Source organism: Rattus rattus, chromosome X, assembly GCF_011064425.1.
Source record: "Rattus rattus isolate New Zealand chromosome X, Rrattus_CSIRO_v1, whole genome shotgun sequence".
Lineage (NCBI taxonomy): Eukaryota > Metazoa > Chordata > Mammalia > Rodentia > Muridae > Rattus > Rattus rattus.
The window spans coordinates 43,871,426-43,897,247 of record NC_046172.1 but is presented as its reverse complement, the minus strand read 5'-3'; the positions used below and the strand labels follow the sequence as shown (position 1 = coordinate 43,897,247).

At 38.6% G+C, this 25,822-nt stretch overlaps 1 protein-coding gene across 1 annotated transcript in view; it reads left to right on the top strand.

Annotated features, from left to right (window-relative positions):
• The window catches only part of LOC116888897 (dystrophin-like), a 97,701-nt gene that overhangs the window by 34,552 nt on the left and 37,327 nt on the right, over positions 1–25,822 (top strand). Inside the window, 3 exon segments of the mRNA XM_032890158.1 lie at positions 6,218–6,292; positions 22,082–22,283; positions 24,677–24,762. Of these exon segments, the coding sequence (XP_032746049.1) occupies positions 6,218–6,292; positions 22,082–22,283; positions 24,677–24,762 (363 nt within the window).

Here is a 25,822-nt window from a genome sequence, read left to right as displayed (position 1 = left end):
GAAAGCTGGACTGGTATAAAAGTTGTGTGAAATTTTAGACTTCAGTTCAGTCTTCAAGAGTAGGATTTTGGCAGTATTATTAAAAGACTGAAATAAGCAGTAATATGGAAATTACGGGGCTGAATGCTTTCTTTCTGTACTATCTTTCTGTACTATCTTCTGTATTTCACCATGTCTTTTGTGTCTCACACAGTTTTCTGCTATTACTGCAAAACGTATCTGTAACGTACAGATTCTGAGCACAACTTGATCAGCTGTTTTTCCTTTCTGACACTTTGCACTGTCACCTCCCATAGAGTAAAGGAAAAACCAAGATGTTTACTAGGGTCAAGAGTAGGACATATGCTAAGTAAAGGGGCGGGGGAGGGAGAGAGGGAAGAGGAAAAAGACAAGCTATTACTTGCTTTCCGGCCTTAAAAAGTGAGCAGGGTATGGGAGCCCAGTTTAATTCCAGCACTCAAGAAGCAGAGGCAAGAGGATCTCTGTGAGTTTGAGGTCTCCCTAGTGTACATAGTGAGTTCCAGGACAGCCAGGGCTCTGTCTCCAAAACAACAACAGCAGCAGCAGCAGCAGCAGCAACAACAACAACAATTCTGAGGGGGCTCTCATTTCAGGAGTTGGCACTTCAACTTGAAAAACTGAAGACATTGCTTCTAGACTCTCTATATTCCTAGGCTAGAATCAGCCCATGGATAAAAAATAATCCAAGTCAAGAAAAGGAAGGTTTTGATCTTGAGCATTTTGATCTTTCTGAAGTGTGCATTCTACCAGCTACCATGGAAACATGGACAGCTTCTTGAATAGTCTCAGCCCCGTTGAGTTCCGGCTGGGAGAGCTAGTGACCTCATTACAATTTGGATCAGAGTTGTGGAAAGGCAACCCCACGGGAAAGCAGCGGACAGCCTCCTGTGGGCCAAGGGACTGAGGGGCTTTTTTTGCATTCTGAAACTTTTCACATATTTTAGCTAGACAGTCATCCCTGAGCTTCAGCCCAGGACGGCCTCCCATAGTTTGCAGCTGTGTCACATCTTGAAGTTTCTTGTGCATCCTACACACTTTCATGAGACAGACACTTATCTCTTCCAGCTGTAGGCCAGAGGGAGTGGTGCTGCAGAGTCTTAGCAACGACACATGCAGACTCAAACAGCTCAGTTAAGTCTCCAGTTGGACTTCTAGGCACCAGAACTCTGTTGGAATTCACTGATGATTCCTGAATTCCGTGATGATTACTGGCTGTAAGTTCAGACAGTCTGCAGCACTGTGTTGGAAACTGGCCATTTTCCCTGCTTTTTTCTTCTGGCATTCCTGTATCCCTGGTTGAGAATGGCTTAGTCTATGTTGCTTAGAAAGCAATGGCAGAAGAGGCTTTCTCATTGCAGTTACTTGAAGGTACAATGGAAGGGTGTCAGGAAGGATTAGCTAGAGGCAGGATGTGTCATAATTAGAACGACTTGGAAGAACTGCTTTAGGGAAGCTGAGAGTACTGCTAGAGCAGGAATGTTCCAGATGCTTGTCTCTTGATCCTTTCCCACAGTGATCTACACCCCAAATAAATCATATCATCCTTGCCTCTCCCTGTTGGAGCTCCAGCTTCTGGAAGGTGCCAATTCTTGATAGGAGTTGTACGAGTTGGATGGAGTGCCTGACCTCATTTGGCCCTTTTGTTTGGAATTCTGAACAGAGCCTGGAAAATTGGAAGAGGGAATGGAATTCGAACCATAAGAGACAGTCTTTGATTGTACATCAGGAAGAGTGAAGAAGGAAACCGAGTTGAGAGTCTGTTGAAAAGGAGGATTAGGAGAAAGGGGGTAGGGCAAGCTAGTGTTTTCTACTGAGATAACTGGGTGGCACCAATTATGTACATCATGTATGGTTACCTCTCATGACTTTTATAAATAAATGCACAAAAGGAAATGTAAGATTGGAGGTTCATGCCTTATAAACTGGCTGTTCTTAAGGAAAACAGGGCCTGTATTTGACCCAAAGTATGTTTCTGTGTCTTTCCACAGATAATTTTATATTAGTTAAGAGCCTTAATCATAGGTGTGTAAGATCCATACTGGTAAATGTAGGAAAAAGCTTAGATTGCTGGAGGGAGGATGGGGATCCATTTAATGCCACAAGATAACTCTTATATAGATGTCAATCAGAGCACCTTCAAAGTTAAACAATGATGGCTGGGGAAAAGAGGTTAAGGAGCAAAAATCACAATGATGTTGGTAGAGAAAATAAAGGATCGTAAGAATGCACCTGACAGTTTCCTTTTTGTTTCTGTTTTGGCTGCTAGATTATAATGAAGGTGGGTGCTCAAAGAAGCACTGCCACACAGGGACATTAGACACCAGGTACCAAATCCCTTACAGCTTGTAACATAAGCATGGCCAAAGTAAAGCTGTGCTGTCTTAATGCTTTTGGTGAATCTGGGTAGACCATAGTCCTACACAATGGTCCTGAACAGTGTGTTCCATGGACCATGGGCATCAGCATTACTTAGAAATTTGTTAGAAATGTAGAGTCTTAATCTCTAGCCCAGACCTATGGAATCAGGGAGTCTAGAGTGGGAGACTGGGAAATTTGTGTTTTAAAAGTAGCCCTCCAGGTCTATTCAAATTTGAAAAACCATTGGTCTCCAAGAAAGGATTCTCAGGCAACCAAGAATCCATACAGACGCTGTTAGTGTTGAGTCTAACTTAGGGTAGCATTCTAAAAAAGTAGAACCTGCTAGAATGGTCTCTGACCCTGTTAATATAAAGGCAGGCACTATTTCTAAATGATCTTCAACAGTGTTCATAATTTGCTTACCACTAATATGAATATTAGCCCATCTAACATTAATTATGATAATTAATGGAATCCCTGGAGTAATGGGAACTAAATATAGCTGCAGAAGTTTACAGTGGCCACCTCTTGAGTAAGGCATTTGATTAATTGCTGGCCAGCCACCCCTGGAGTATGCATTCCTGATTAAGACAACTGACCACCTCTACAGTGTAGCATAAACTAACACACTCATAGATCATGTTATACAGTCTACATGAAGGTTTTTTTTTAAACTATTACAATTGACCTTACTAAAGCGTAATTTAAACACCATAAAATACTTCCATTCTAAGTATACGATTTTTGGCAAACTTACAGTCACATGAAGACTACACCAACCAAAATGCATACTGGAAAAACCTAGATGTTATCTATGGGTTCCTATGAGTAAAATTTTCCACTTGTATGCTACAGTAGGTTGCCAATTATGTAAATTTATTATGTAAAGCCAGTTGCATGGATTTCAGATTGGTTTCTGTTCCATTCTCAGTAGTTATTTTCCTTTTATTGTATGTCACTATCTATTATGTGACCAGCACAGGTTGTTTATTTGGAATTTTGTTGCTTTGTTTCCAGTTTGGGGATGTGATGAATAAAGCATAAATAAAACTTTCATGTTCCAATCTTTATGTGAACATGTATTTTTATGTAAATATCTATGAACATGGATCATAAGATATATGTATATTTTATTTCATAATGAACTCCTAAAATTGTGGCTGGCTGGCTGGCTCAGAGGTTAAGAGCACTTACTGCATTTGATGAGGACCTAGGTTCAGTTCTTAGCAACCGCATGATGGCTCATAACTGCACTTCCGAGGGATCTGACCTATTCTGTTCTCTGTAGGCTCTAGATACACATGTGATATACAGACATACATGCAGGCAAAACACTCATACACATTAAGTAAAAATAAATGAACCTTTAAAGAAAAAATTAAACTGCTAATGTAAAGTGTGTTCCTAGGTGCCTCCAACGTTGTACTGTTTTGTGTTCCTACCAACAACAGAGGAAGTACTCTAGTTGTTCCACATTCCTGTCATTATTTGGTATTAGCAGTTTTTTTAAATATGCTGAATGATTTAAAATAACTTACAGATATTCTTTTCTTCTCTCTAATTTAAATGTAGGTTTGGTTTCTGTATGTTTTGTTTCTGCAGAGACCACAGAGTTAATAATGTTGATCCAGGTGACTTAGATAGAGATTAAAGTATTTCTGTTTCCTCACGCTAGAATTAGTGTTATGGATAGTATTTATCTGTGACTGTTAGCTATGCTGTCTCCCTTTTGTTCATTTACTCCCTTGGTCTGTCAGTCAGTTCTCAGGCTGCACTGGAACTGTTTTTAAGAGAGCAGTTGTACATCAAGTTGCTAAGAAATAGGACAGGTGGCAGGATTCTTTTCTTCAAGAAGCCTTTTGGAACTGAGCTTCTGAAACATACATACATAGAAAGTCTAAAAAAGAAATATAACTAATAAGGCTTGTGCAGACTTGAATAAGGGCATTGTCCAAATACAGCCTCCTGTTAGATGACTTTTAGGAACTTACAGCCAGGCGGCTGTAGAAAACAGTAGGCTAAATTGTCAAGTTGTTACTCCATGCTGAATATTGGAATTATCCCTTAGAGTATAAAGCTAATCGTCGGAGAACCTTTCTCCCACAGCAAATGGCAACAAATACAGGGACCCACAACTAGATACTATACAGGGGGAAGGGAGAGAGAGAGAGAGAGAGAGAGAGAGAGAGAGAGAGAGAGAGAGAGAGAGAGAGAGAGAGAGAGGACAAAGATGGAGAGACAGAGACACCTTGGAACACACAGCTCTAAATGAGATGTCCCCGTCAAATCCCTACCCTTGGAGCTCAGAAAACCTCCAGAGGAGAAGGCAGAACGAATGTAAGAGCCACAGGGCATGGAGGACACCAGGATACTATATTTGATTTTATTATAATTTTAAAAAATAAATGGATGGATGAATGAAATCCTAGACAGCAGGATGAAGGTTAATAAACGTGACTTATATCTGCTGAGAGAGAGAAAATCAGTCTTCTCCAATAGAGTAACAGTGGATATATCAACAACTACCCAGCAGGCCTCATGTTTGGGAGTAATTGACAAACTTATAATGAACTCCACAGTTTGATTTGTGTGTTTTTATTTGGTTATGGTTTGGTGGCTTTTTTTTGTGTGTGGTTTAATTTTTTTCGGCTTCATTTTATTTGACGGGGGTTCTTGTTATATTGGGTTTTTGCTTTTTGACAAAGAACTTAAAGTTGGGTGGGTGAGGAGGAGGAGAAGATCTAGAAGGAATTGGGAGACGAGAAGAATATGATTAAAATGTAGTTAAAATTGAAAACTATTCTAAATAATAAAAATAAAATGACTATAAAGCTAGTTGCTAGTCCAAGATTACAAAATTACATTTAGCAGGAAGAAGTTCAAAAAATATGTTTTGTAAAAATAATTAAAGAGGATCATATATTTGAGAGAGGAATTTGGGGAAACACGGGAAGGTTTGGAAAGAAAGGGAGACATTGAAATGATGTCGAGTGTTCATAGAATTCTCAAAAAATTGAAAGAAATTATTTTTATTGTATTGTGACTATAATTAACAATGGTATATTATATTCTTGAAAATGCAAAGTTGAATGGATACCTAAATATTTCTTACTACAAAACAGTGATGTTGAATAGATGTTAATTACTAATTTAATCATAATTTATGTACTTTTATACCTCAGACGTAGATTGTCCATGGCAACTATGTGCAATTATTGGTCAACTTTTCACAAATGTTGAAATTGGTTTTCCTTAAAATAATATATTAAAACAAACAAATACAGAGTATATAAACATGCTTAGATTGCTAAAGAGTGTGTGCCCTGCATCTATGGGTTGTTTTGATATATTCAGTTTTATAAATTTCTTTCATTTCTTTCTTTTCTACAGTAAACACATGTCCCTTTTATAAGAACAAAGTTGTAATACTGATTCTCGAGTTTTCAGTTCTCATAGCAATGTCAGCAATATATTCCTTCCTTTCCTTTACTCATGTGCAGCAGACATTTCCTACAGAAGATCCAGATTACAATCTTGAAAAGAGCACGATCTTGTCCTCTGTTTCACTCTTGGGAGCTAGCAGTGCATGAATGGCCTGCAGGCTCTGCTGCTGCAGTCCTTCACAGACCCAAGCTTCACTCAGGGGTGAAGGGCACATAGATTTTTTTCCTTAACCCTAAATGAACAGAATTTCGCCTTATAAATCTTGTCACGTAAGCACAGGTTTTCTTTCTAGCCTATTATTGTGACTTTTGTAGTTGTTGGCAAGTCATCGGGGATTTCCTCTGTGCTTTCTGATGAAATGACACATGATCTTTGTTTTCCTTTTTTTCTTCAGCTGACCTGAATAACGTCAGGTTCTCCGCTTATAGGACTGCCATGAAGCTCAGAAGACTCCAGAAGGCCCTTTGCTGTAAGTATGAGCCACTATTTGAAGGCTTTGATACATTTTTTTTCTTTGCTCAAAGAATAGGGCCTGGAGATTTTTCACAAGGTCATTTTGCCAGATAAAATTCATTCTTTAAAGTGTTTGGCTTAGTATCTACCTGGACTATTATGTTGGATGAGAACTATCTCTGCACGTGTTCAACACACATTGTCAAACTGATAAGATAGTAATAAATTTTGTTTATGCAATGAGTCACATTTGCACCCACATTCACCTTTGTGAAAGTTACATTACCTCCCTCTTTCCCATTATATCTTCATTTTATAAAGGGCATTTAGTATTAGAGGATTATGGCTATGCTATCAGAACCAAGTTCACAGATGTGTGTCTTTTTTAATGCTATTATTCAAATGGATATTATGATAGAAGAAAGATGATTGGATCTTAACTTTCCCAGACCGGGTTTCTGTGTGTAGCCCTGGCTATCCTGGAACTAGTTCTGTAGGCCAGGATGGTCTCAAACTCTTGGGGTTAAAGGCAGCAACATCATGCTTGACTAGATTATTTTTAAAAATCATGTATGTTTGTAAAAAATGTTGATGTGTGACAAGGATACTTTTGTTACATGGATATTATATCAACAAAATGAATTATGGATAATATTGTTTAAGTGTCAATATGCATTAAGGATATGCCCATGAAATAGGTTGGCACACACACTACCTAAAAAGAATTTATGATGTAATGAGGAATGCCCAAGGTATATATGAAAATCTGGGGACTCACAGAAATGTACATGAAAGTCATCAACATGTTAAAATCTTGAGTATCAGCGTTATAATTACGACTGATATAAACAGTGATTACTGTCTCCATTTCCAGACTGAGGCACTGAGGACAAGTGAATAGATAGTTTGATTGTCATATTTAGTTTGGTAGCCCTGGAACAATGACACACTATGACCATTGGCTTTGTGCAGTGAGGTTCAGAGAATGTTCATGGGAAATGGTGTTATCTAAGCCGTGTAGATCCAGAAACATAGGTAGAGCTCACTCGAGAAAGAATGTTCTAGTCATTCAGAGAGAAGGCAGTATTTTCAGGCCTGGAGCCTAAAGAGAGCAGAAAGTACTCAGGAACCAAAATTACTTCAGCATGACTACTGTGCAGAATCCCAAGGAGGGCTATTATCAAATATTAGGCTGGAGAGAGAACCAGATTGTGAAGAGCTTTTTTAAATGTAAGTTAAAGACTTTAGAGGTCAGTGGGAGCCATTTAAGAGATTTTGGCAAGGGGATGTCATGGTTGAATTTTCACTCAGAAAAGCCATTCTGGCTGTGAAAGAAAGCATGAATTGAAGGGTTAAACCACGGACAGGAAAGAGATCTATTATAGAATTGAAACCAGCAATATGGTAGCCTAAATGGGAATGGAGGCGCATTTCAATATATAGGAGGTAGACTTGTGATCTAAACTTCAGTGGCTTGTGGGAGGAGGGAGAGAGAGAGAGAGAGAGAGAGAGAGAGAGAGGGGGGAGAGAGAGAGAGAGAAAGAGAGAAAGAGAGAGATCACGGCCTAAGTCAGAGATGAGCAACCAAGACAAATGAGTATAAAGACATGGCTGGAGTTCAGTGAGGAAGGTACAAGATGTTGTAGTGCCATGAGAAGAAAAACAGGATCTGTCATTAAAGTCAGATGGTGGTGGTGACAGTACCCATCATATATAGCAACAAAGAGAGCCTTAATAACTTTGGTGAAGGTAATACACTGAGCAGTTTAAAAATGAACCAAAAGTATAGATGACTGGCATCTGCCTATTCTTACAGACATTTAGTTAAAAGGGGAGGAAAGAGGGGTTATAATAAATTAGAGATGAGCTGAGAAATTAAAATTAATGGATTAGAAGGATAAAAGAAGACGAAGATCTGGGCAGGTGGCCTAGACACCTCCTGCTATCTTCATGAGAAGGATATGCAATTCTGATAATGAAGAAACACAGCAGCAGAAGGTAATGGAAAACTGTCCAAATTAAATATTGTCACAATGTGATTGTTTGAGAAGCCCTGTATTTAATTAACAGAACAAGAAGGTATTTCTTCTTGAAGGGAGTTCTTCAAAGAGGGTGCTTCTTGGGGAACAGAGGTGGCCAGATAAAACCAGCATTAGGAAGCTCAAAGCGTGGTAACATCAGTCCTAAATTGTGACTCTTCTCTAGCAGTACCCAGGTAAGAGGCTGCACCCTGTTCTAGAACAGGCAGATAACAGCCAGGTGGGGGAAGCCTAAGGACTTGGGTAAAAATGTGGTTAGAATCTTGAATTTCAGGACTATGTTGAGTAGGGGAAGCTATGAATTTAAGTAGAATTTAGCAGTTGGGGGGAAAGTATCAAGCAGCAAAGTAAGATAGGAAAAGTTAGTGAAGGAACTGAAAACCATGAAGCTGTGTTCAAGAAGGAGACATTGCTGAACACTATTTCCAGAGTGGAGGGCTGAAAAGATGACTCAGCTGTTAAAGGCTAGGCTCACAACCAAGATATTTCCAAAGTGAAACTGTTCTAAGTGATTAGGTCTTTTACATAAGTGACAAGGTGAATTAGGTGTGAATTGTCATGGAGGTATAAGAGAAAGTTAAGATATTGAGAAGCTATGGTTACGTATGGGTCATCCATGAAAATATTAAAATCACTCCAAATTGGGAACAGAACTGAGAAACACTGAATGATCATAAACCTTGGCCACTAAAGTTCTTTGGGGACAAAGATGTCAACAGAGGTTCTCAAAGTAATTACTACTGACCAGTAGTCAAAGGAACCACTAGTATGTAAGTATATAGAGATGTAAAATGCCCTAGAATGAAATTATTGAGAAAAGAATCAAGGTGGGCTCATTTCTTTTCGTGAGATTTCCAATGTAACACAGAACTGGGCAGGAAGTAAAACTGTTTTTCATAGAATGAATACCATGGATGAAAGCCAATGGAAGATTCCATTGCCTTACGGAGCTTATAGCCTGAAGTTATCATTTTCAGGTGTATAGCTGCCAAGTTTAAGTAGTTAATAAAAGGCTCCCCATGCCTAGGATTTCCTTGGGGACCTGGTTAATGAACCATAGCAGGCACAAAGGAGTTTAGGGTAGGGTGAAGTCAAGGGGCTGAATAGAGAAAGTCTTCTGTCGTTTTTTCTTCTCTTGACCCTGCCCCATCCAGAAATGCTGCTTTCCTTTGATAAAGAATTATGAACTAGTTATTATAAAAAGTCTATGGGATATTCTGTAAGATCCCAAAAGTTCAAAGGGAGGTAGCTGTTCAGGTTATACTGTAACAAAACTCAGAGGAATTGACTAAGTGGAGATGTCTCGAATGTCTCTTAGGACTGTTATACCTTTCCATAAGTGCCTGAGAACCATTTGAACATTATTCAGTTTTTATGGTGAAAGAGTCCTATTCATTGCCTTTTATTTCTCTGTATGTGAAAAATTTTGATAAACACGAGGGAAGTGGAGGAGTTAGATATTGTATAAAAAAACATGTTAGCCATTTGAGGTGATAACCTTGTGATAAACCTAAGCTCTGAATGTAGGATGATTTTGTTGAATTTCACTTTTAAGCAGATTTGAAATTCTCAGCATTTCTTTTCAGAACTTCACTCTTATTTGAAAAAAAAAATCAAGGATAGCAAAATTAGAGTGTATTTATCTAAATTAGGTACTGAATTCTTAAGAATGCATGGATAATGCCATGCAGACTATGGCCCCATGTGCAGTGAGAACAGAGTGAAAAGTTTTGCCAATCCATTTACTTTTGAAAAAACATGTGTGGTCCAATTCCTTAGTGAGTTTTCAATAGGTGATTTAAGAACTTCCTCTAAAATTTGTATTTGCTTAGGTTTATCTTCTAGTTCTTTTTTTTTTTTTTTTTTTTTTTTTTTTTTTTTATTTCTATGCCTGCAAGGGCCTGATAAAGGCTATTGTCCTTGGTCTAAAGCAAGTGAAACTTGCCCTGGCTAGTTTTTCCTACCAATGCCTGCTTCTACTATGTCTTACATTAATGGAAATTAGTGATGTTATCTCAATGATTTCTTGATGCCAGTGAAGAGATTGAATTACAGATGCCTTGCGAAACATACTTAGGCACCTCTATAAAGCGATTGATTTAAAAAAAAAAACTTTCCTATCAAATTTCAATATTGCAATAAACCAAATAACACATTTTATCTACTATAGACAGAGAATATGCTACTTATTACATTATGAACGCGCCATTGGCTTAATACCCTCACTTTATAATCACTATTAATGTTGCATGGTCTGTGGGGCTTTTCTGGGCATTGGTAAAAGTTAAAGAATCAATAGGAGCACAAAGATAAATTGGAAATCTTAGTAAAAAGGATTTGCGGGCTGGTTTATATGGCTGAGAGCTTGGGGCAAGTATGAAGAAGATAATATAGGCTTTTCCTTTCTTCCCCGTTTCCGATGGTACTCCATAAGTGTGTATTTTCTCTAATTAAAAAAGATAATCAAATCTCAAGAGCGGAAGAAAAAAATGCACTTAACGAAGCAAGCATACTTAGTTTATTTTTATGTAGGGGTTTGAATAGAACCACAGGCCTAAATAGGTAAGAGTTGATAAATGTGACTATTTTCCATGCAAGAAGAATTTGAGGATAATTTGCCTCTGTTTAGGAGTGAAATCCTAAATTATAGTCATGTACAGAATCGAATTGTCTTAATAAAGCTGAGACTTCTGCATTTGCCTTTACTAAGACGAACAAAGTGAAAAATGTGCTTTCTTCCATGTAAATGGAACTTACCATCTAATAGTAAACTAAACACGGCTATAGAAAGCATTAGGCAGGGTTAGATTGGTATTGAAGACTCACAGGAACCCATAATATCATGGCTTATACATGTATAATTTATTGCCATAAAAAACTGCATCACAATAGCACTAAATGCAGGATATGAATCCTCAACCATATAATTCCTCACAACAAGGGCTCCCAAGATTCTGTTCCCCCCTTATCTACACACACACACACACACACACACAACACACACAATTTTTCATGTAAGGTAGAGGTCATATCTCAGTTAGGTAAGAATTTACAATAACTTGGGAGACAGCAAACAATGCTTTTCAAAAAGTATATTTACTTTACAGATGTTCACCTCAAAGAGATAGAGGTTCTGTGATAACACCCATATATCTTGTAATAAACTTAAGCTCTGAGGACTGAGGTCTTGTAAGTCTCTCTGATGTCCATGAGTTTCACAACAGTGAAAGAACTGGTTGGTCTTCACTTCTAATGTTGTGCTATCAAAGAGTTCTTTGTAGGCTCCATTATCCCGTAATGACTATTTTTATTTGCCCATTATTCTAGGCACCTTTCCATATTTGTCATTTTTTTTCTGGAATTGGAAACATTCAAAGTATTGTCCTTACACTAGGACTAGAACAGCTCTTTCATGAATTAACCTTTACTATTTAAAGTAAATTCTAGCTAGCTATATGCATTTCTAGTCAGCTTCTGATTTTTTACAAGTTTTTTTTTAAATGTTAGTTCTTTCAGGATTCAGGTTTTCTGCTTGTTTGGGCATTTTACCCTCACTTCTTCCCAAGTCTGTTCATTCCTTTTCTACCCATGCAGCATTGTGTGTTGTGTGATCTTTTATTCTTCCTTCTTTTTTTTTTTTTAACTCTCAAGTGTAATTTGTGATTCCCAAATATTCTTGAATGTATGGTCTTTCACTGGACTGTAGAAGACCTGGAGAAGAATGTCTCTCCTCCCAGTAGCTAACAATTTGCCACTCATTCCATAGCTAGGGGAGGGATTGTGTGCCCAACTCTCTTCTCCATGCTGGGGTTGGGTCTGGGTTAAGCTTGTAAAGATTTTGTGTGTGCTGCCACCATGTCTGTGAATTCATTATGTGCAGCTGCTCTTCTGTGTCCCAGAATATGTTCTGAGCAGTCATCCATTACCCCCCCTACTCTAGATAATCTTCTGTACTCTATTTTGGTAATAATCCCTGGCCTTGGGAGGGTATATATCTTTTAGGATTGAGAATTGTGTAGTCTCTTACTCTCTGTACGTTGGTCATTTTGGGGTCTTTATGTTAATTACTATTTACAGAAAACAGAATACCCTCAGATGAGGGTTAAGAGCTGCACAGATCCATGGGTATAAACTAAAGCCATTAGGATTTAGTTTAATACGTTAGTTTAACATCATAATGGTAATTGAGTCTCTCCTAGGGCCTATGTTCTGCTTAGCCATAATTTCTTGACCTGTTAGTAGTACAAGGTATGGCTTTTTATCATATAAGCTAGGACTTGAATCCAATCAGAAAGTGACTCATTACTCCCATGATGTTCATACCACTATTGCACCAGTGGGCATGTTTTGTGAGGCCACATTCTTGAGTCATAGAACATCAAATCAAGCTGAATTGCAGACAGAAGTTTCATCCATTACTGGATAGCTTTCATAGTGCTGAAGGTGTATGTAAGTCTCCCAGAAAGAGAAAAGTATTCACCTAGCATATCCAGGCCCAAAACCTGGAAGTTCCAAGTGTCTTCTATTTCAACTCTCCCAGTACTCTGCTCTACCAAATGTATTGTGGCTGTTATGACAAATATTGAAGGGACTAGAAAGGGCCAGGTAGATGGACAAGCCAGTAAAGGCACTTGTACCCATCCATAGCTGATGACTGGAGTTTCATCCTAGGGGAATCCTTATGGAAGAAAAGAACCACAGGTTCTATGATCTCCACACATGGACTATGGCACACGCATTCCCTGCTTGACTAAATTAAATAAATGTGCTAATATTTTAAAAAAGAATTAAAATTGAGGCACAAAAAATTTTTCTCTCCTAGGCTAAAATCATAAGACACTAGGCTAAAATCATAAGTCACTCCTAAGTGGAATGTAGCTTTGGAATGACATAGAAATGTGTAGAATTCACATTAGACTTCCGGGTTTCATTCTTAGGAAGGTAGTCCCACCTAATTAAACATAATGCTGTCTCAGTGATCCAAGTGTTCAGATTATCCCTCTGCCCACTTACAGATTTTCACACACAGTAAAGGAGCAGGAAACATTTTTGCTATGTAATACTATAGCAGATAACACACAACATGCAACCCTTTTACTGTATTCCCAATACTGTTCTTAAATTTTCATTGTCATGATTAATAGCCATATTGTTCATTCAGATTGTGAGAAATCACTCTTCTCAATAACTGACTGTATAAATATTCTTATGGTATACTTTCTAGTACATGTGCTTAGTAACTAATATATCCTATGAATCAGGAGCCAAACAACATAGGCATATTTAATGTTGTTTCATGAAGTGTGGGTCACAGGCAGAGCTATCATTCTTTTATTCGTGGTATTTGACTCACTGGCTATCAACCTCACTATTAAAAGGGTGAGGATGTAATGAAGCCTTTCAACCTAAGATGTGAGTCAAAGCTAAGAGTGTATTCTTTCTCATAGATACCAACATTGCATTATATTTCCTCTTACGGGAAAAAGACATGCTTGGTGGCCTCCTTAGCCTCTCAGCATCAGTCTCTCTTTCTTTCCCTTTGCCATTGGCTTTCATCCAAATCCTAGCTCTTTCACCAACATTTGTACAAGTATTTCCTTTGGACTTAGCCATTGTGTTGGTCCTTGTTGATAGTGGTGGCAAGATAAAATATTTCAGGGCTTCCTTTTAGTCCATTACCAACGGTAATAACCCTTGCTCTAATGAGAACAGAGATTGGGTTGTTCTGCCCTCTAGGCAACCAAAGCTTTGTGATATCTTGAGTTAGGCTTGATACTGGAAAGATATAATCCATTCCATTGATCCCTATGGAATGTATGTGTTTGCGTTTCAATATCCTTACTTTCCTTGTTTTTGCAGTAGTATTAGTTTGATTTCTCTTACTGTGACAACCACCATGGCCAAAAGCTACTGGGGGTGTTAATTGTTTCATCTTTCAACTCCTAGATCATAGTCCATTACTGAGGTAACTAAGAGTATGACCTTAAGGCAGGAACTGAAATGGAAGCCATGGAGGAACATCACTTACTGGGTTGATCTCAATGCCTTGCTCAGTTCACTTTGTTTTTGTGTACATCGCAGGACCACTTGCCCAGGAATGACACTGCCCACAGTTGGCTGGGTCATGTCACATTAATAAAGAAAATTCACCACAGGCTCGCCCACAGGCTAATATGATGGAGGTATTTTCTCAAGTGATGTTGCCTCTTCCCAGATGACGAGAGCTTGTGTTAAGTTCACAAAAATGAACCACTATAGCAATATTGCCAGTGATTGAGACTGTATTGTAGATCGGAACTACTGGGTCTGCCATCCATCAGAAAAGAAAACTGTGCTGGAGGGAATAGGTACCAGTGATTCCCTTCGTTGAGTTATCTCTTAATTGTAATTTGGTCCCGCAGGTGTAGCCCATTTCTCAGAGTTAATAGTTGCTCAGATTCCTTTGTTTGCTGCTCCATCCCTGGGTCGGAGGAAGTAAAAATCTGTGGAAGGAGATTGTGGCCCCCCTTTGGCCTTTGCTAATTCAGCTAAGAATTACAGTTTTCATCTGCCCTAATATCAGCATGCAGATCCATTCTAATCCATTTTGTTAACTTCTTCTCTTTGAGTTCTTATTGCAGACACCACTAGAAAATTGAATTTTCATCCATAATGAAATCCAAAGCCTATAAGCTACTACTTATAGCTAATATAAGCTAAGGGTAGCTTGCCAACCAGCATAACCAATCTTTCTTTCTAATTAATGCATTAGTTAGTAATATTTAAGTTAAGAATGGGTTATGACTCTTGTAAACACTCTCACTCCTGACACCAACTCCAATGATAGTGGCAGTTAGAGAGTCAGTTGTTAAAAAAGACTTCAGGAGCCAAATAGCATTGCTTGCAAATCAAAAGTTCTTTTCAGGACCAGCTACCATAGACCAACTACACCAAAATAGGATATGCATCACAGCAACTGGGTGCACCACCGCTTGTTCCAGAGACAGTGATTTTTTTTAACAAAAGCCACACCAAGGCATATTTTGTCTCTAATCAAGATCCACTGATGTGAACACAAGCACTTTGGCAAACTAGGAGGGCAAACTGATAACCCATGTATACTCTTCCTTCAAACTTAGCCCCAAACACCATAGCAATCATGAGTCTTACTGAGACAAGTGGGCTGTGTTAATGGTACCAGTCAACATAAGGTAATTGATAATCCATTTTTATATATCAACAGGTCACTTATTTCATTGCTGTGACCATTGAACTTTATTGATATTTTAGTAAAGTATCTCAAACCAGCTTCAGGCCCTCTGAGAAAACCATTATACCACAGGTAACTACATAAAAATACACTGAATAATTAAAAGATATGTATTGGTTCTTTGTGAATTTCACATCATCATGTACTCCAATCGTACTTATTGCCCAGTCCCTTTGTATCTGCCCTCCTGACTTGTAACCTCCTCCCCCCCAAAGAAAATAAATAAGCGAATAATAATAATAAATCTTGTGGAAGATGTGGTGTGGTGTCACAGTATGTCCCACAGTATGTACCCTTTTGTCCACATACCTTTACTTGCAAGTCATTGCAATGAGTCATTGGTCTGGTTTGAGGCCTCTGGCTTCTGCTACAGTATCAATACTGGATCCTCACTGGGACTGCTCTAGGATATCCTGTTACCCTGTGTCATGGAGATCCTGCACCTTTGCATCTGCAGGACAGGCCCTTTCACATGATCTAGCTAACAGTTCATAGGTGGGGAGGGATATTGGGTTGAGCCAACTCAAAGCCCTGGATCTGGGCTTGAGTTGTAGCTGAGCTGGTCAGCTTGCCAGCTCTCCTGTGCCTGCCCAGGCAATTGCTTGCACAATACCTTAGCTGGAAAGAAAGGCATGGGGCCAGCGCTCTCTCTCTCTCTCTCTCTCTCTCTCTCTCTCTCTCTCTCTCTCTCTCTCTCTCTCTCAGGCCCTAGAGAAGGCCTGGCTTATCCCTCTACCATGCAACCAGGACCAGGCCTTCTGTACTGTCCAGGCGAGGGCAGGGCTGACTCATCACAGTGCCTAAGATTACAGACCAGTCCAGGAGTATCTGTATGACTTTGGGACATCAGCACAGGACACTGTCCTGGGACATCCACACAGGCCCTGGCAGCAGTAGGACCACGGACCCAGACATGGCCCCCCCAGGCAGCAGCATGGGCCCGAATATTCCCATCCCTCAAGTGGCAGTACAGGCCACACAGAGCAGCATGCCTCCACACAGCAGCATGACCCTCAACATGCGCATATGGTATCCAGTAGCAGCCCAGACCATGGACATCTGACCATTAGTGGTAACTTGAGCACTAGACATCAACGTAGACCCCAGATGCAGCAGGACCACTGACCCAGACATGACCCAGTCAAGGCAAGGACATCATGGTGGTTTCAGGTGGTTGGTTGTACAGGGTCGTCCTATTCACTTGTTCCTCACCATTGCCAAGTCTCACTCTTCTGCACAGTATAGTGTCCCATCTCTCCATCACACATTCACCCATCATAGCAGCACTGCCTGCGGCAGGCTCCGGAGTGTCTTTCTTCAAGCTGTTCCCTACCTGAATACTTTTGTTTGTTTCTTCAAGACATTGTTTCATGTAGCCAGGGCTTGGCGCTGACTTCCGATAAACTTGACTAAGCTTGAACTCCTGATGCTCTGACCTCACCAGTGCTGGGGTTGCTGGTTTCTGCTACCATCTTAGATGCACTCAGGAAGTTAACTTTGGAAATATATGGTGTTATCTCGGCAATTCTCCTGCTGCCGTGCACTGGGCCAGAAAAGTCAGCAGGTTCATCAGTTCTTGTACTGATTCTCAACACACAGTCTTCAGACTGTCAGCTTGGGCTTCTGTGGGGACTGTAGGAGTTTTTCCCTCTCTCAGCAACTTCTGGTGATTCTCCTTTCTCTCACCAGTTCCTACTATGGCATTCAGATGCAATTTCCTTTCCTCTAAAGTTAGTAAAGACCTTTCAATGACCACTATTCTCCCTTTCCATGTCATTTAAATGTGTTTTTTAGTTCTAAGCATCTGTAATTCTGTCAAAGACACAGGAAGTAAAACAGCTTTCTGGTTTCTTCTTCATGACTTCTAAAACAAAGGCCTGCAATTGATAGTTGTATATTTATTTATTTTTAATTCTTACTAATTTTTTCATACAATCTTTTGATTGTATTCCTTTATCTCCTTCAGCTCCTCCCCGCACTCCACTTTGTGTTCTTTCTCTTTCTCAAGGAAAGAAAACTGGAAAAACAATAAAAATGAAAATCAAAACAGTCAAGCAAACAATAAAAGAAAGAAAGAAAGACTTAATAAGACAAAAACAAAACAAAAGGCACACAAACAACCATGGCGTTTGTTTTGTACTAGCCAACTTTCCCTGGGCATGGAGCCTGCTCTGCAGTGTGGTCAATATACCCAGTGTCATTCCACTGAACAAAACTGATTTTCCCTTTGATAAGCTTATTGGTTAAGGGTAGGACTTTTTGTCCATCTTCATGTGCTGGGATTTTTTTATCAGGTTTGGAACCTGTGCAAGGTTTGGACATAATGCCATAGTCTCTGTCAGTTTAATCTATGTGTCCATACTGTTGTGTGGAAGACAGTGTTTGCTTACAGTCATCTACCAGCTCTATCTCTCACAATCTTTCGACCTCTTCTATATAAAGCCTCGAAGGGAAGGATTTGATGAAGACATCCCAGTTAGGCCTGAATGCTTCAAGGTCTCTTCCCCTCTACATATTTTCTCGGGATGAGGGTTGAATGAGGCACTGATTTATCAGTATAGCAAGATGTCATCAGAAACTGGTTTATTTCTATATGGTCCTTTAGCAGAATAATAGTAGTAGATTTTCTCTTAGATCCATCCCTATATAAACTAGGGTTGTTGGCCATTTTAGCAGTCATGTATGGTTTGCTATCTTATAGAGTGGGTCTTAAATCTAACAAAATGGTTATCCCATATAACACTTATGCTACTGCTGTCATGCAGGCTAGTTTGTGTTGTAAGTGGCAAGTCTTGTAATTAGGTGAAATTGTTTACTTTTCTCCTCTGGTAGCATGCAAAGTACCTTCTAGCACAAGAAACATCAGTCAGTAGGGGTGAAGCTTTTAGTTATGTAGCATGTCAATTTCTCCATGTTTGATGACATGAGAAAGTTGTGTCTTCAGAAATAGGGCCTTACCCGTCATATTATTGAGATAGTTTGTGAAGTTTGAGGGAAGAGAATCTATGGGACCCCTTTGGCCAATGACAGGATGTAAACCATGGAATTGATATTTCAACCTAAAAGGGATGATTTGGCTCAACCAGATCTGTATGGCAAATATGACACCGGAAGATGAGTCATTTCTTTCCCCTCTCTACATCCTTTTAGTCCCACAATCTTTAGGCATGAAGAACACACCACCATGTAGTTCTATTCTTTAATGGCATCAAAGCTGTAGCTTCTGGGTTGGGGATTTACCTCAGTGGTAGAGTGCTTGCCTAGGAAGCGCAAGGCCCTGGGTTCGGTCCCCAGCTCCGGAAAAAAAAAAAAAAAGCTGTAGCTTCTTTTTCCATTCAAGTATTTTTGAGGAGATGGGAAGGTGGTGGCTTAGTGGTTAAAAGCACATAGCATTCTTGCAGAGGACCCGAGTTCCAGTATCCATATCGGGTAGCTTACAACCACATGTAACTCCAGCTCTAGGGGATCTGGCTCGTTGCTTGTTTGGCCATCTGGACTCACATGCTCATACCCACACACGTACCCACACATGTATACATAATTAAAAATAAACCAAATTTTAAAATTCTTTCAAGTAATTTTGAAAGAAAACATTTTAAAATTATTTATTTTATTATTTGATTGTCTGCATGTATATGTGTATGTACCACATATGTGCCTGGTGTGCTTGAAGATTCAGAAGACGACATCAGATCCCTGGACTTGTATTCGAGTCCCCATCTATGTGGGTACTAGAAACTGAACCCATATCCTCTTGACAAGCAGCAAGAGCTCTTATATTCATGTGTGCTTATGCACACACATACACACACATTTGAGCATGTGTACATGTATTTCATATAATAGTATATATTTATATAATGGAAATTGTTAACTTCAAGAAAAAAAAAGAGTTTCACAAAACCTCTGCTAGTTGTTTACTGAGATTTACAGATAAAGCTCATCATTTTGTTTAAAAGTTTTCACCCAAAATAACCTCATGTATTCTTAATAGGTTTGGTTTGAACAATGAGCACTTGCATGCTCGCCAGAGTGTGTGTGTGTGTGTGTGTGTGTGTGTGTGTGTGTGTGTGTGTGTGTGTGTGTGTGTGTACATTTCAATTGCCCATAACTCATTCCTCACCTCTTTGCTGATCTGTTGCATGTTCTCTGTCTGCTTAAGTAGAATGCTTTTAAAAATTCCTCCATGAAAACAAAATTTTCTTTTTCTGCTTACTATGTTTGTGTGGGGAAATGTGTTCTATGGTCTTCTGTGATGCATTGGTCCTGTATTTAACCACATCCAGTTTTAGCAGAGAACACCATACTGTATTTGTCTCCTGTGTCATCTTCTGTTTCTGTTATTTCAGAGCAATTGCCTCACTCCCCTCCGGAGCTATTTATACTCTATAAATTTTCTGTTGTGTGTTTCCTACATGTTCACTTGTGTTGGCATTAGGTCCAATGAAATGAAATTCCTGTAATTTCACTGTTTTCTTACCATCACATGGGTTAAGTAGACCCTCCATAAAAAGTGTGTGTAAAAATTCACATTTATATCTTTGGATCAAAAGCAAAATAGTTATAACAAAGTATATAGTAACAAAAAAGAAAATAATAGAAAAAATTCATACCTTCCTTCAATACATAAAGAAATATAATAGTTATATAATTATGTAAAACTGGCATGCACTATATTTTAGGTACCATTACCTACCTGAATGTCGTTGTGCTCAGAATGTCAAGACAGACAAAGCGATGATGAAAATCTTCGTACCATGTCTGTTCCTCCCTACAAATCCTATGTAGACCCCAATTAGCCTCCCTTTCTGTATAACCTCCTGCCTGCTTGCATTGTTTTTTTTTATTCTTCATTATTTGCCCATCTGACTCTCAGATAAGTCTTGCAGTCTGCCAGCTTCCTACATCCAAGTTTACATAGTCTCCGATTTCATTTTCAAAAAAGCCATATCTTCCATATCTTTCTTTTTAGAATACAGTGGAGCATTGTATAGAGATGTTTGGGCAGTCAATGACAGTGATCCCATGACATAGAGTTTAGTAATGTAGTATACCTCTTAATTTGTGGAGTTATATTCTGTGCTGTTCACTCAATGATTAAATCACCTAAGGACGTTTTTCTGAAACATTGTCGCTGACATTAAGTAGTTTATGGTTATATCTAAAGTAAAAGAGGCTGTAGTAGGGATAAGACGTGAGTTCCAATTTCTTAGCAAAAATAAATATGGAAGCAAGTAAGGTATGTAGGGCAACTGATCCATGGATGGGAGGACAGAGTTTGCTCATGAGTGAGTAATACTTGAAATTATCTCTGCTTCTGCCATCGATCTTCCTGTTTCTAGGAAACCTTCCACAGTGTTCTGTTTTCCTTTAAGAGAGACAGTATGTGATGATAAACATTAACCTTCATATTTTTCACTGATACGCAACAGAGCTCAATAATAATTAGCAAAATGGTTATCATAAGTTCTAAGTTTTACTTCTTTATATTGTGTTTGCTCACTTAAGAAATGGAAGCCCAAATTCTCATTTGAGTTTACATTTATAACTTATTCTTAGGCATGCTAGAGAGAGGCAACTTAATTCATCATTGATTCTTCTTGTCTCAGCTAATTGACATTTCAGAGCAGAGCTTAGGTGTATCATGTGGTTAGAAAAATACCAGTGTTGCATTTTCAATTTGGCTAATAAATTGGCTTTAGAGAAATGCATCGTTTCGTGACACTTGGGAGTAAAGCTAGTGATTTGCTGATGAAAGTTTACTTTGTTAATTGTTTTCTTTTTGGCACATGACTAAACATTACCTCAGACTGAGGGAATCTCCCTTAGCCTTAAAAGTTCTTCTCAGTGTCAAAAAAAGCACATGGTAAAATGCAATTTGAGGGGGAAGGGAGAAAGAAATGAGCCTTTGGCTTGAAAGCCGCCTAGATTATTCAGTTTGCCTAGAGAAAATTGGACTGAAGTTGGTTACTTTTTCTTTGTTGGTATGAAGGCAACAAAGGGATGCTGAGTTGTCTATTTCAAGGAGAAAAATGCTTACTGATTTATAAATGCATACCTAGAAATTGAGTTTACACAACCCCGAAACTTCCAGATGCATCTAATTGATCTCTAACACTAATATGAGAAAGGGCTATCAGCCTCTCTTGTGAAACCCCTACTGCATCACTTTCTTCCTACCCAGGTAGAATGACTATAGACTAAGAAGGCAGCCCCCCTTTAAATCTCAAATATTCCCTAATAGTCCAGGGAAGGAAGTCATGTATCTTTGCCTGTGTGTTCATCCACTGCCAGTGAGATCTGAAAACAACTTTTGATTGTGAATACTGGTAAAATGGGATCAACTTAGAAGGTGAGGGATGACAACAGAAGATCTTTAAAAGAAGATGGAATTTGGGTTTGGTGTTTACTAAAGAATAGGAAACAACCAGCGTTCTTTAAGAAAAAGGAGTGAAAAGCTTGATGTTTTGCATCATTCATATTTGTGTGTGTGTGTGGTTTTTTTTTTTTGCTGCAGTGGATCTCTTGAGCCTGTCAGCTGCATGTGATGCCTTGGACCAGCACAACCTCAAGCAAAATGATCAGCCCATGGATATCCTGCAGATAATTAACTGTTTGACTACTATTTATGATCGTCTGGAGCAAGAGCACAACAATTTGGTCAATGTCCCTCTCTGTGTGGATATGTGTCTCAACTGGCTTCTCAATGTTTATGATACGTACGTATGGCAAGGGGGGACCTAGCTTACACAGTGATGACAGTATTGTCATTACAGTAATGTCCTAGAAGCTATGAATATCATCTTCCCGGGGTAAATCATTTATGCATATGACTTGAAATATATCTGATAAGCTAGCAGCAAGAGCTGAAATGCAGCCTTTAATCCCATAGGGAGAAGATCTTTGGGAGTTTGGGGCCAACCTGGTCTACACAATGAGTTTCAGGACAGCCAGAACCACTTAGTGACACTCTATCTCAGAGAACAAAAAAGAGCTGGAATGTAGACTGCTCTCAGGTCACAATCCAAACAGAATCTGGCATAAGTCATCTTTTTTTCCAAATAGAATGAGTTATCCTGTTCCCATGGTTCTCTTTTCACTTGAGTTTTGGAATTTCTCCTTCCATTTTGGAGTGAAGCCTCTCATTGGCAAGAATGACAGTGCTCATGGAAATGCTGGTGGACTTATCATCAGATCAAAATTGTCTTAACAGATAGGTAGGACAGTTACGTAGAAGATTGTGAATGGACGAGTCACACAAAATGAAAAGAAGCTCAAAAACAGCAAACTCAGCTCCTGAAACTAAGGAAATATTGTTGTTGTTGTTTTGTATTTTCCTATGGCTTTACAGAGCTGCTCTTTGGCACCTCCATTCATCACCCTCTCTTAGTTAGAGAACAGTCATTTATTTCTTTTGGATTGCACGCAGGACATAGCTCCAGTTCTCATTTTTGTCTTGTGTTTAATGGATACAATTGAGGAAGGAAGCAGAAGGAATTGGTCTTGATTTTTCACTGATTTCCTCCTAGGCCTCAGAATTATTACACGCCTCATTTCACATATCAGCAAGTACATACTCCCATTTGGAAATCTAGGACGGTTTTCATGAATCACACATCAAACACTCTCTGCCCTGGCTTGCATGCATCCATCTCTTTCCCTGATGATACATGCACAAGCCTCATGTCTCTTGGTAAAGATTATCAATTTTTTAAGCCTCCAGAACCACAGACTGATTAAATGCATACCACACTTAATCTACTTGGTCCTGAAACATACTTTCAGATTTTAAATTGTGCATTACATCTACATTTGCTCTTTTTGCTAAATTTATTTTATTTATATGAGTATTGCTGTCTTCTTAGACACATGTTGTGCGTATTAGGTCCCATTACAGATGGTTGTAAGACACCATGTGGTTGCTGGGAATTGAACTCAGGACCTCTGGAAGAACAGTCAGTGCTCTTAACCTCTGAGCCATCTCTCCAGCCCTTCACATTTGTTTTAATAAGGGTTTATATTCAGGTTTCCCTCATATTTTTGGCATTATTTTCTTTGCAGATGAGATGTGAATAGATTCTGAATATTTGAGGATAACTTTAACTCCTTAAAGACTTTAATTGTTACATAAAGTTTCCCTGTTAAATGTTGATTTGCTTTTTCCCTCATAGCAAAAAAGATAAATTTTTGTAGTGACAGGAATTTTAGTACAGCATTTGGGTCTAGGATTTTTCTTTAACCAAGAGACCTAATATGTTTTACTGATTGCCAATTTAGCCCATTGACGAACAAACATACCAAAATCTGACATTCAATTACTTTCCAAAATAAAATAAGGAGCTTAAAAGTTGTCAAAAACCATTTTTTAAATAAAACGGAACCCTGTTTGTTCATTCAATTTTTCTTTTTTTTATACCATAGTTAAATTTTCATGCTAATAACCTTTTGTGTGGAACACTTTATTCTACTTTTTACTGTAAAAAAGCATAACCGTATTAGAATGTTGATCTAGGAGTAGGTTATTTGATATGAATATCATATAGAACATACATTTGAATGCTTCCTGGTAGAGTATGCCATGCGTTCATTGGATATAAATATTCATATTTTACATTTTGTGCCTTGTGATCCGAAGTGATGACTCATCTTCTTAGTAAGCAGTGATCTGATGGAATTCTGGGAGTGCCGAACAGAGAAGAACAGTTAGTTACTAGAAATTGTTTTCGGCTTCAATAAGCAAAATTGACAGTTGGCTTTAGTAACGAGAACTGCTGATACACAGTGATAATTCTTCCTCAGACTCAAAGTGGCTCTCTGTAGATGTGTAGAAAGGTATTTTATCCCTATTTTGTGTAGAGCTACTCTGGCAATTCAAAAGAGGGCTTTTAAGAGTTGAAAATTGGGTAAATATTCATTAACTTGGTTCATCAAACTTTTTCATTGCATTCTAGGTCATGAGACAAATAATGAATTCAGACAAGTTCTTAACAACCTTAATCAAACAATGGCCTATAGAGTTCCTGTATCTAGGGCCCCTTTGCCCCTTAACTAGGAATTTCTACACTCTATTGGTATGCCAGTAATTGTTTTCTGGTTTGCTTCTTCATAATAGGGGACGAACAGGGAGGATCCGTGTCCTGTCTTTTAAAACTGGCATCATTTCTCTGTGTAAAGCACACTTGGAAGACAAGTACAGATGTAAGTCATGTGTATTAACTCCGCATTCTTTATTGATGTTGCCTGATTACCTTTGTTCTAGATGGGAAATGATATTCCTTTCTTATTTGACAGCAGGTTTCTTGCATAAGATGTAGAGCTGCTTTTAAAGGGTCATAAAATTTGGGTTGTGCTGTTTCCTGTCAGACATTAAATTGAAGGTATTTAAATAGAGAATGAGGATTAGCTTCTCCAGTCTGAGTATTATTTTATGTTACATTGACTGTGTCTGAATAAAACACATGTTCCAAGGGGATAAAGTCTGATTTCCTAACCCCTTTGTGTAAGTCAGGAAAAGAAATGTGAAGGTTTAATCCGTGCATTTCCCATGCCTTTGGATTCTCGTTTAAAGAAGACTATCTAGCATTCGTGTTCAAAACACATTGTTTATTTTATAATCATCTTACTGCAAGTCGTACTGACACATCCAATTCTGTGACGTGACTAACATTTTACTATTTGATGGATGGCTAGCCTGCTACTTCTTAAAAGGTAAATAGCACCCTCTAGAATTTTCTTTTGATTAGCTATTGGGATCTTCTGCGTAAAAAGTGTAAATCTAAAATAAAAAGCAAATTTGAAAGGATTGAGAGCTGGGATGACCAAGTCACCCTCTGTGTCTATCCTTACTGTAGAGGACTGTTTATGTTTTTCTCCTTGTAATGCTCGTAAGAAATATTTGCAGGAGGAATCAAATGAATCTAGCCTATCCTGGCTTCCTCCTAAGAACTAGTCATACATAGATGAAGCAGTTTGCTGGGTGTAAAATCGTCAGGAGACCGAAAATCATGGCAAAGCTACCTGTGCCATAGTGCTCATTTTTGTGGAGTAAAACACCACGTACACAAACCACTGTAGCAGTGGCTTTTGTTCCCACGGGAATTTTCCTTTCCTAAGAACTAAACAAAACAAAGTAAAACCAGCACCGCACAAACACAAACTGGTTTTTTTTTAAGCCTTTAAAATTATTGCAGATTAAACAATATTGTTGGATGCTTTTCTCTTTTAAATATTATATTATATATTTTAAATATATTATTCT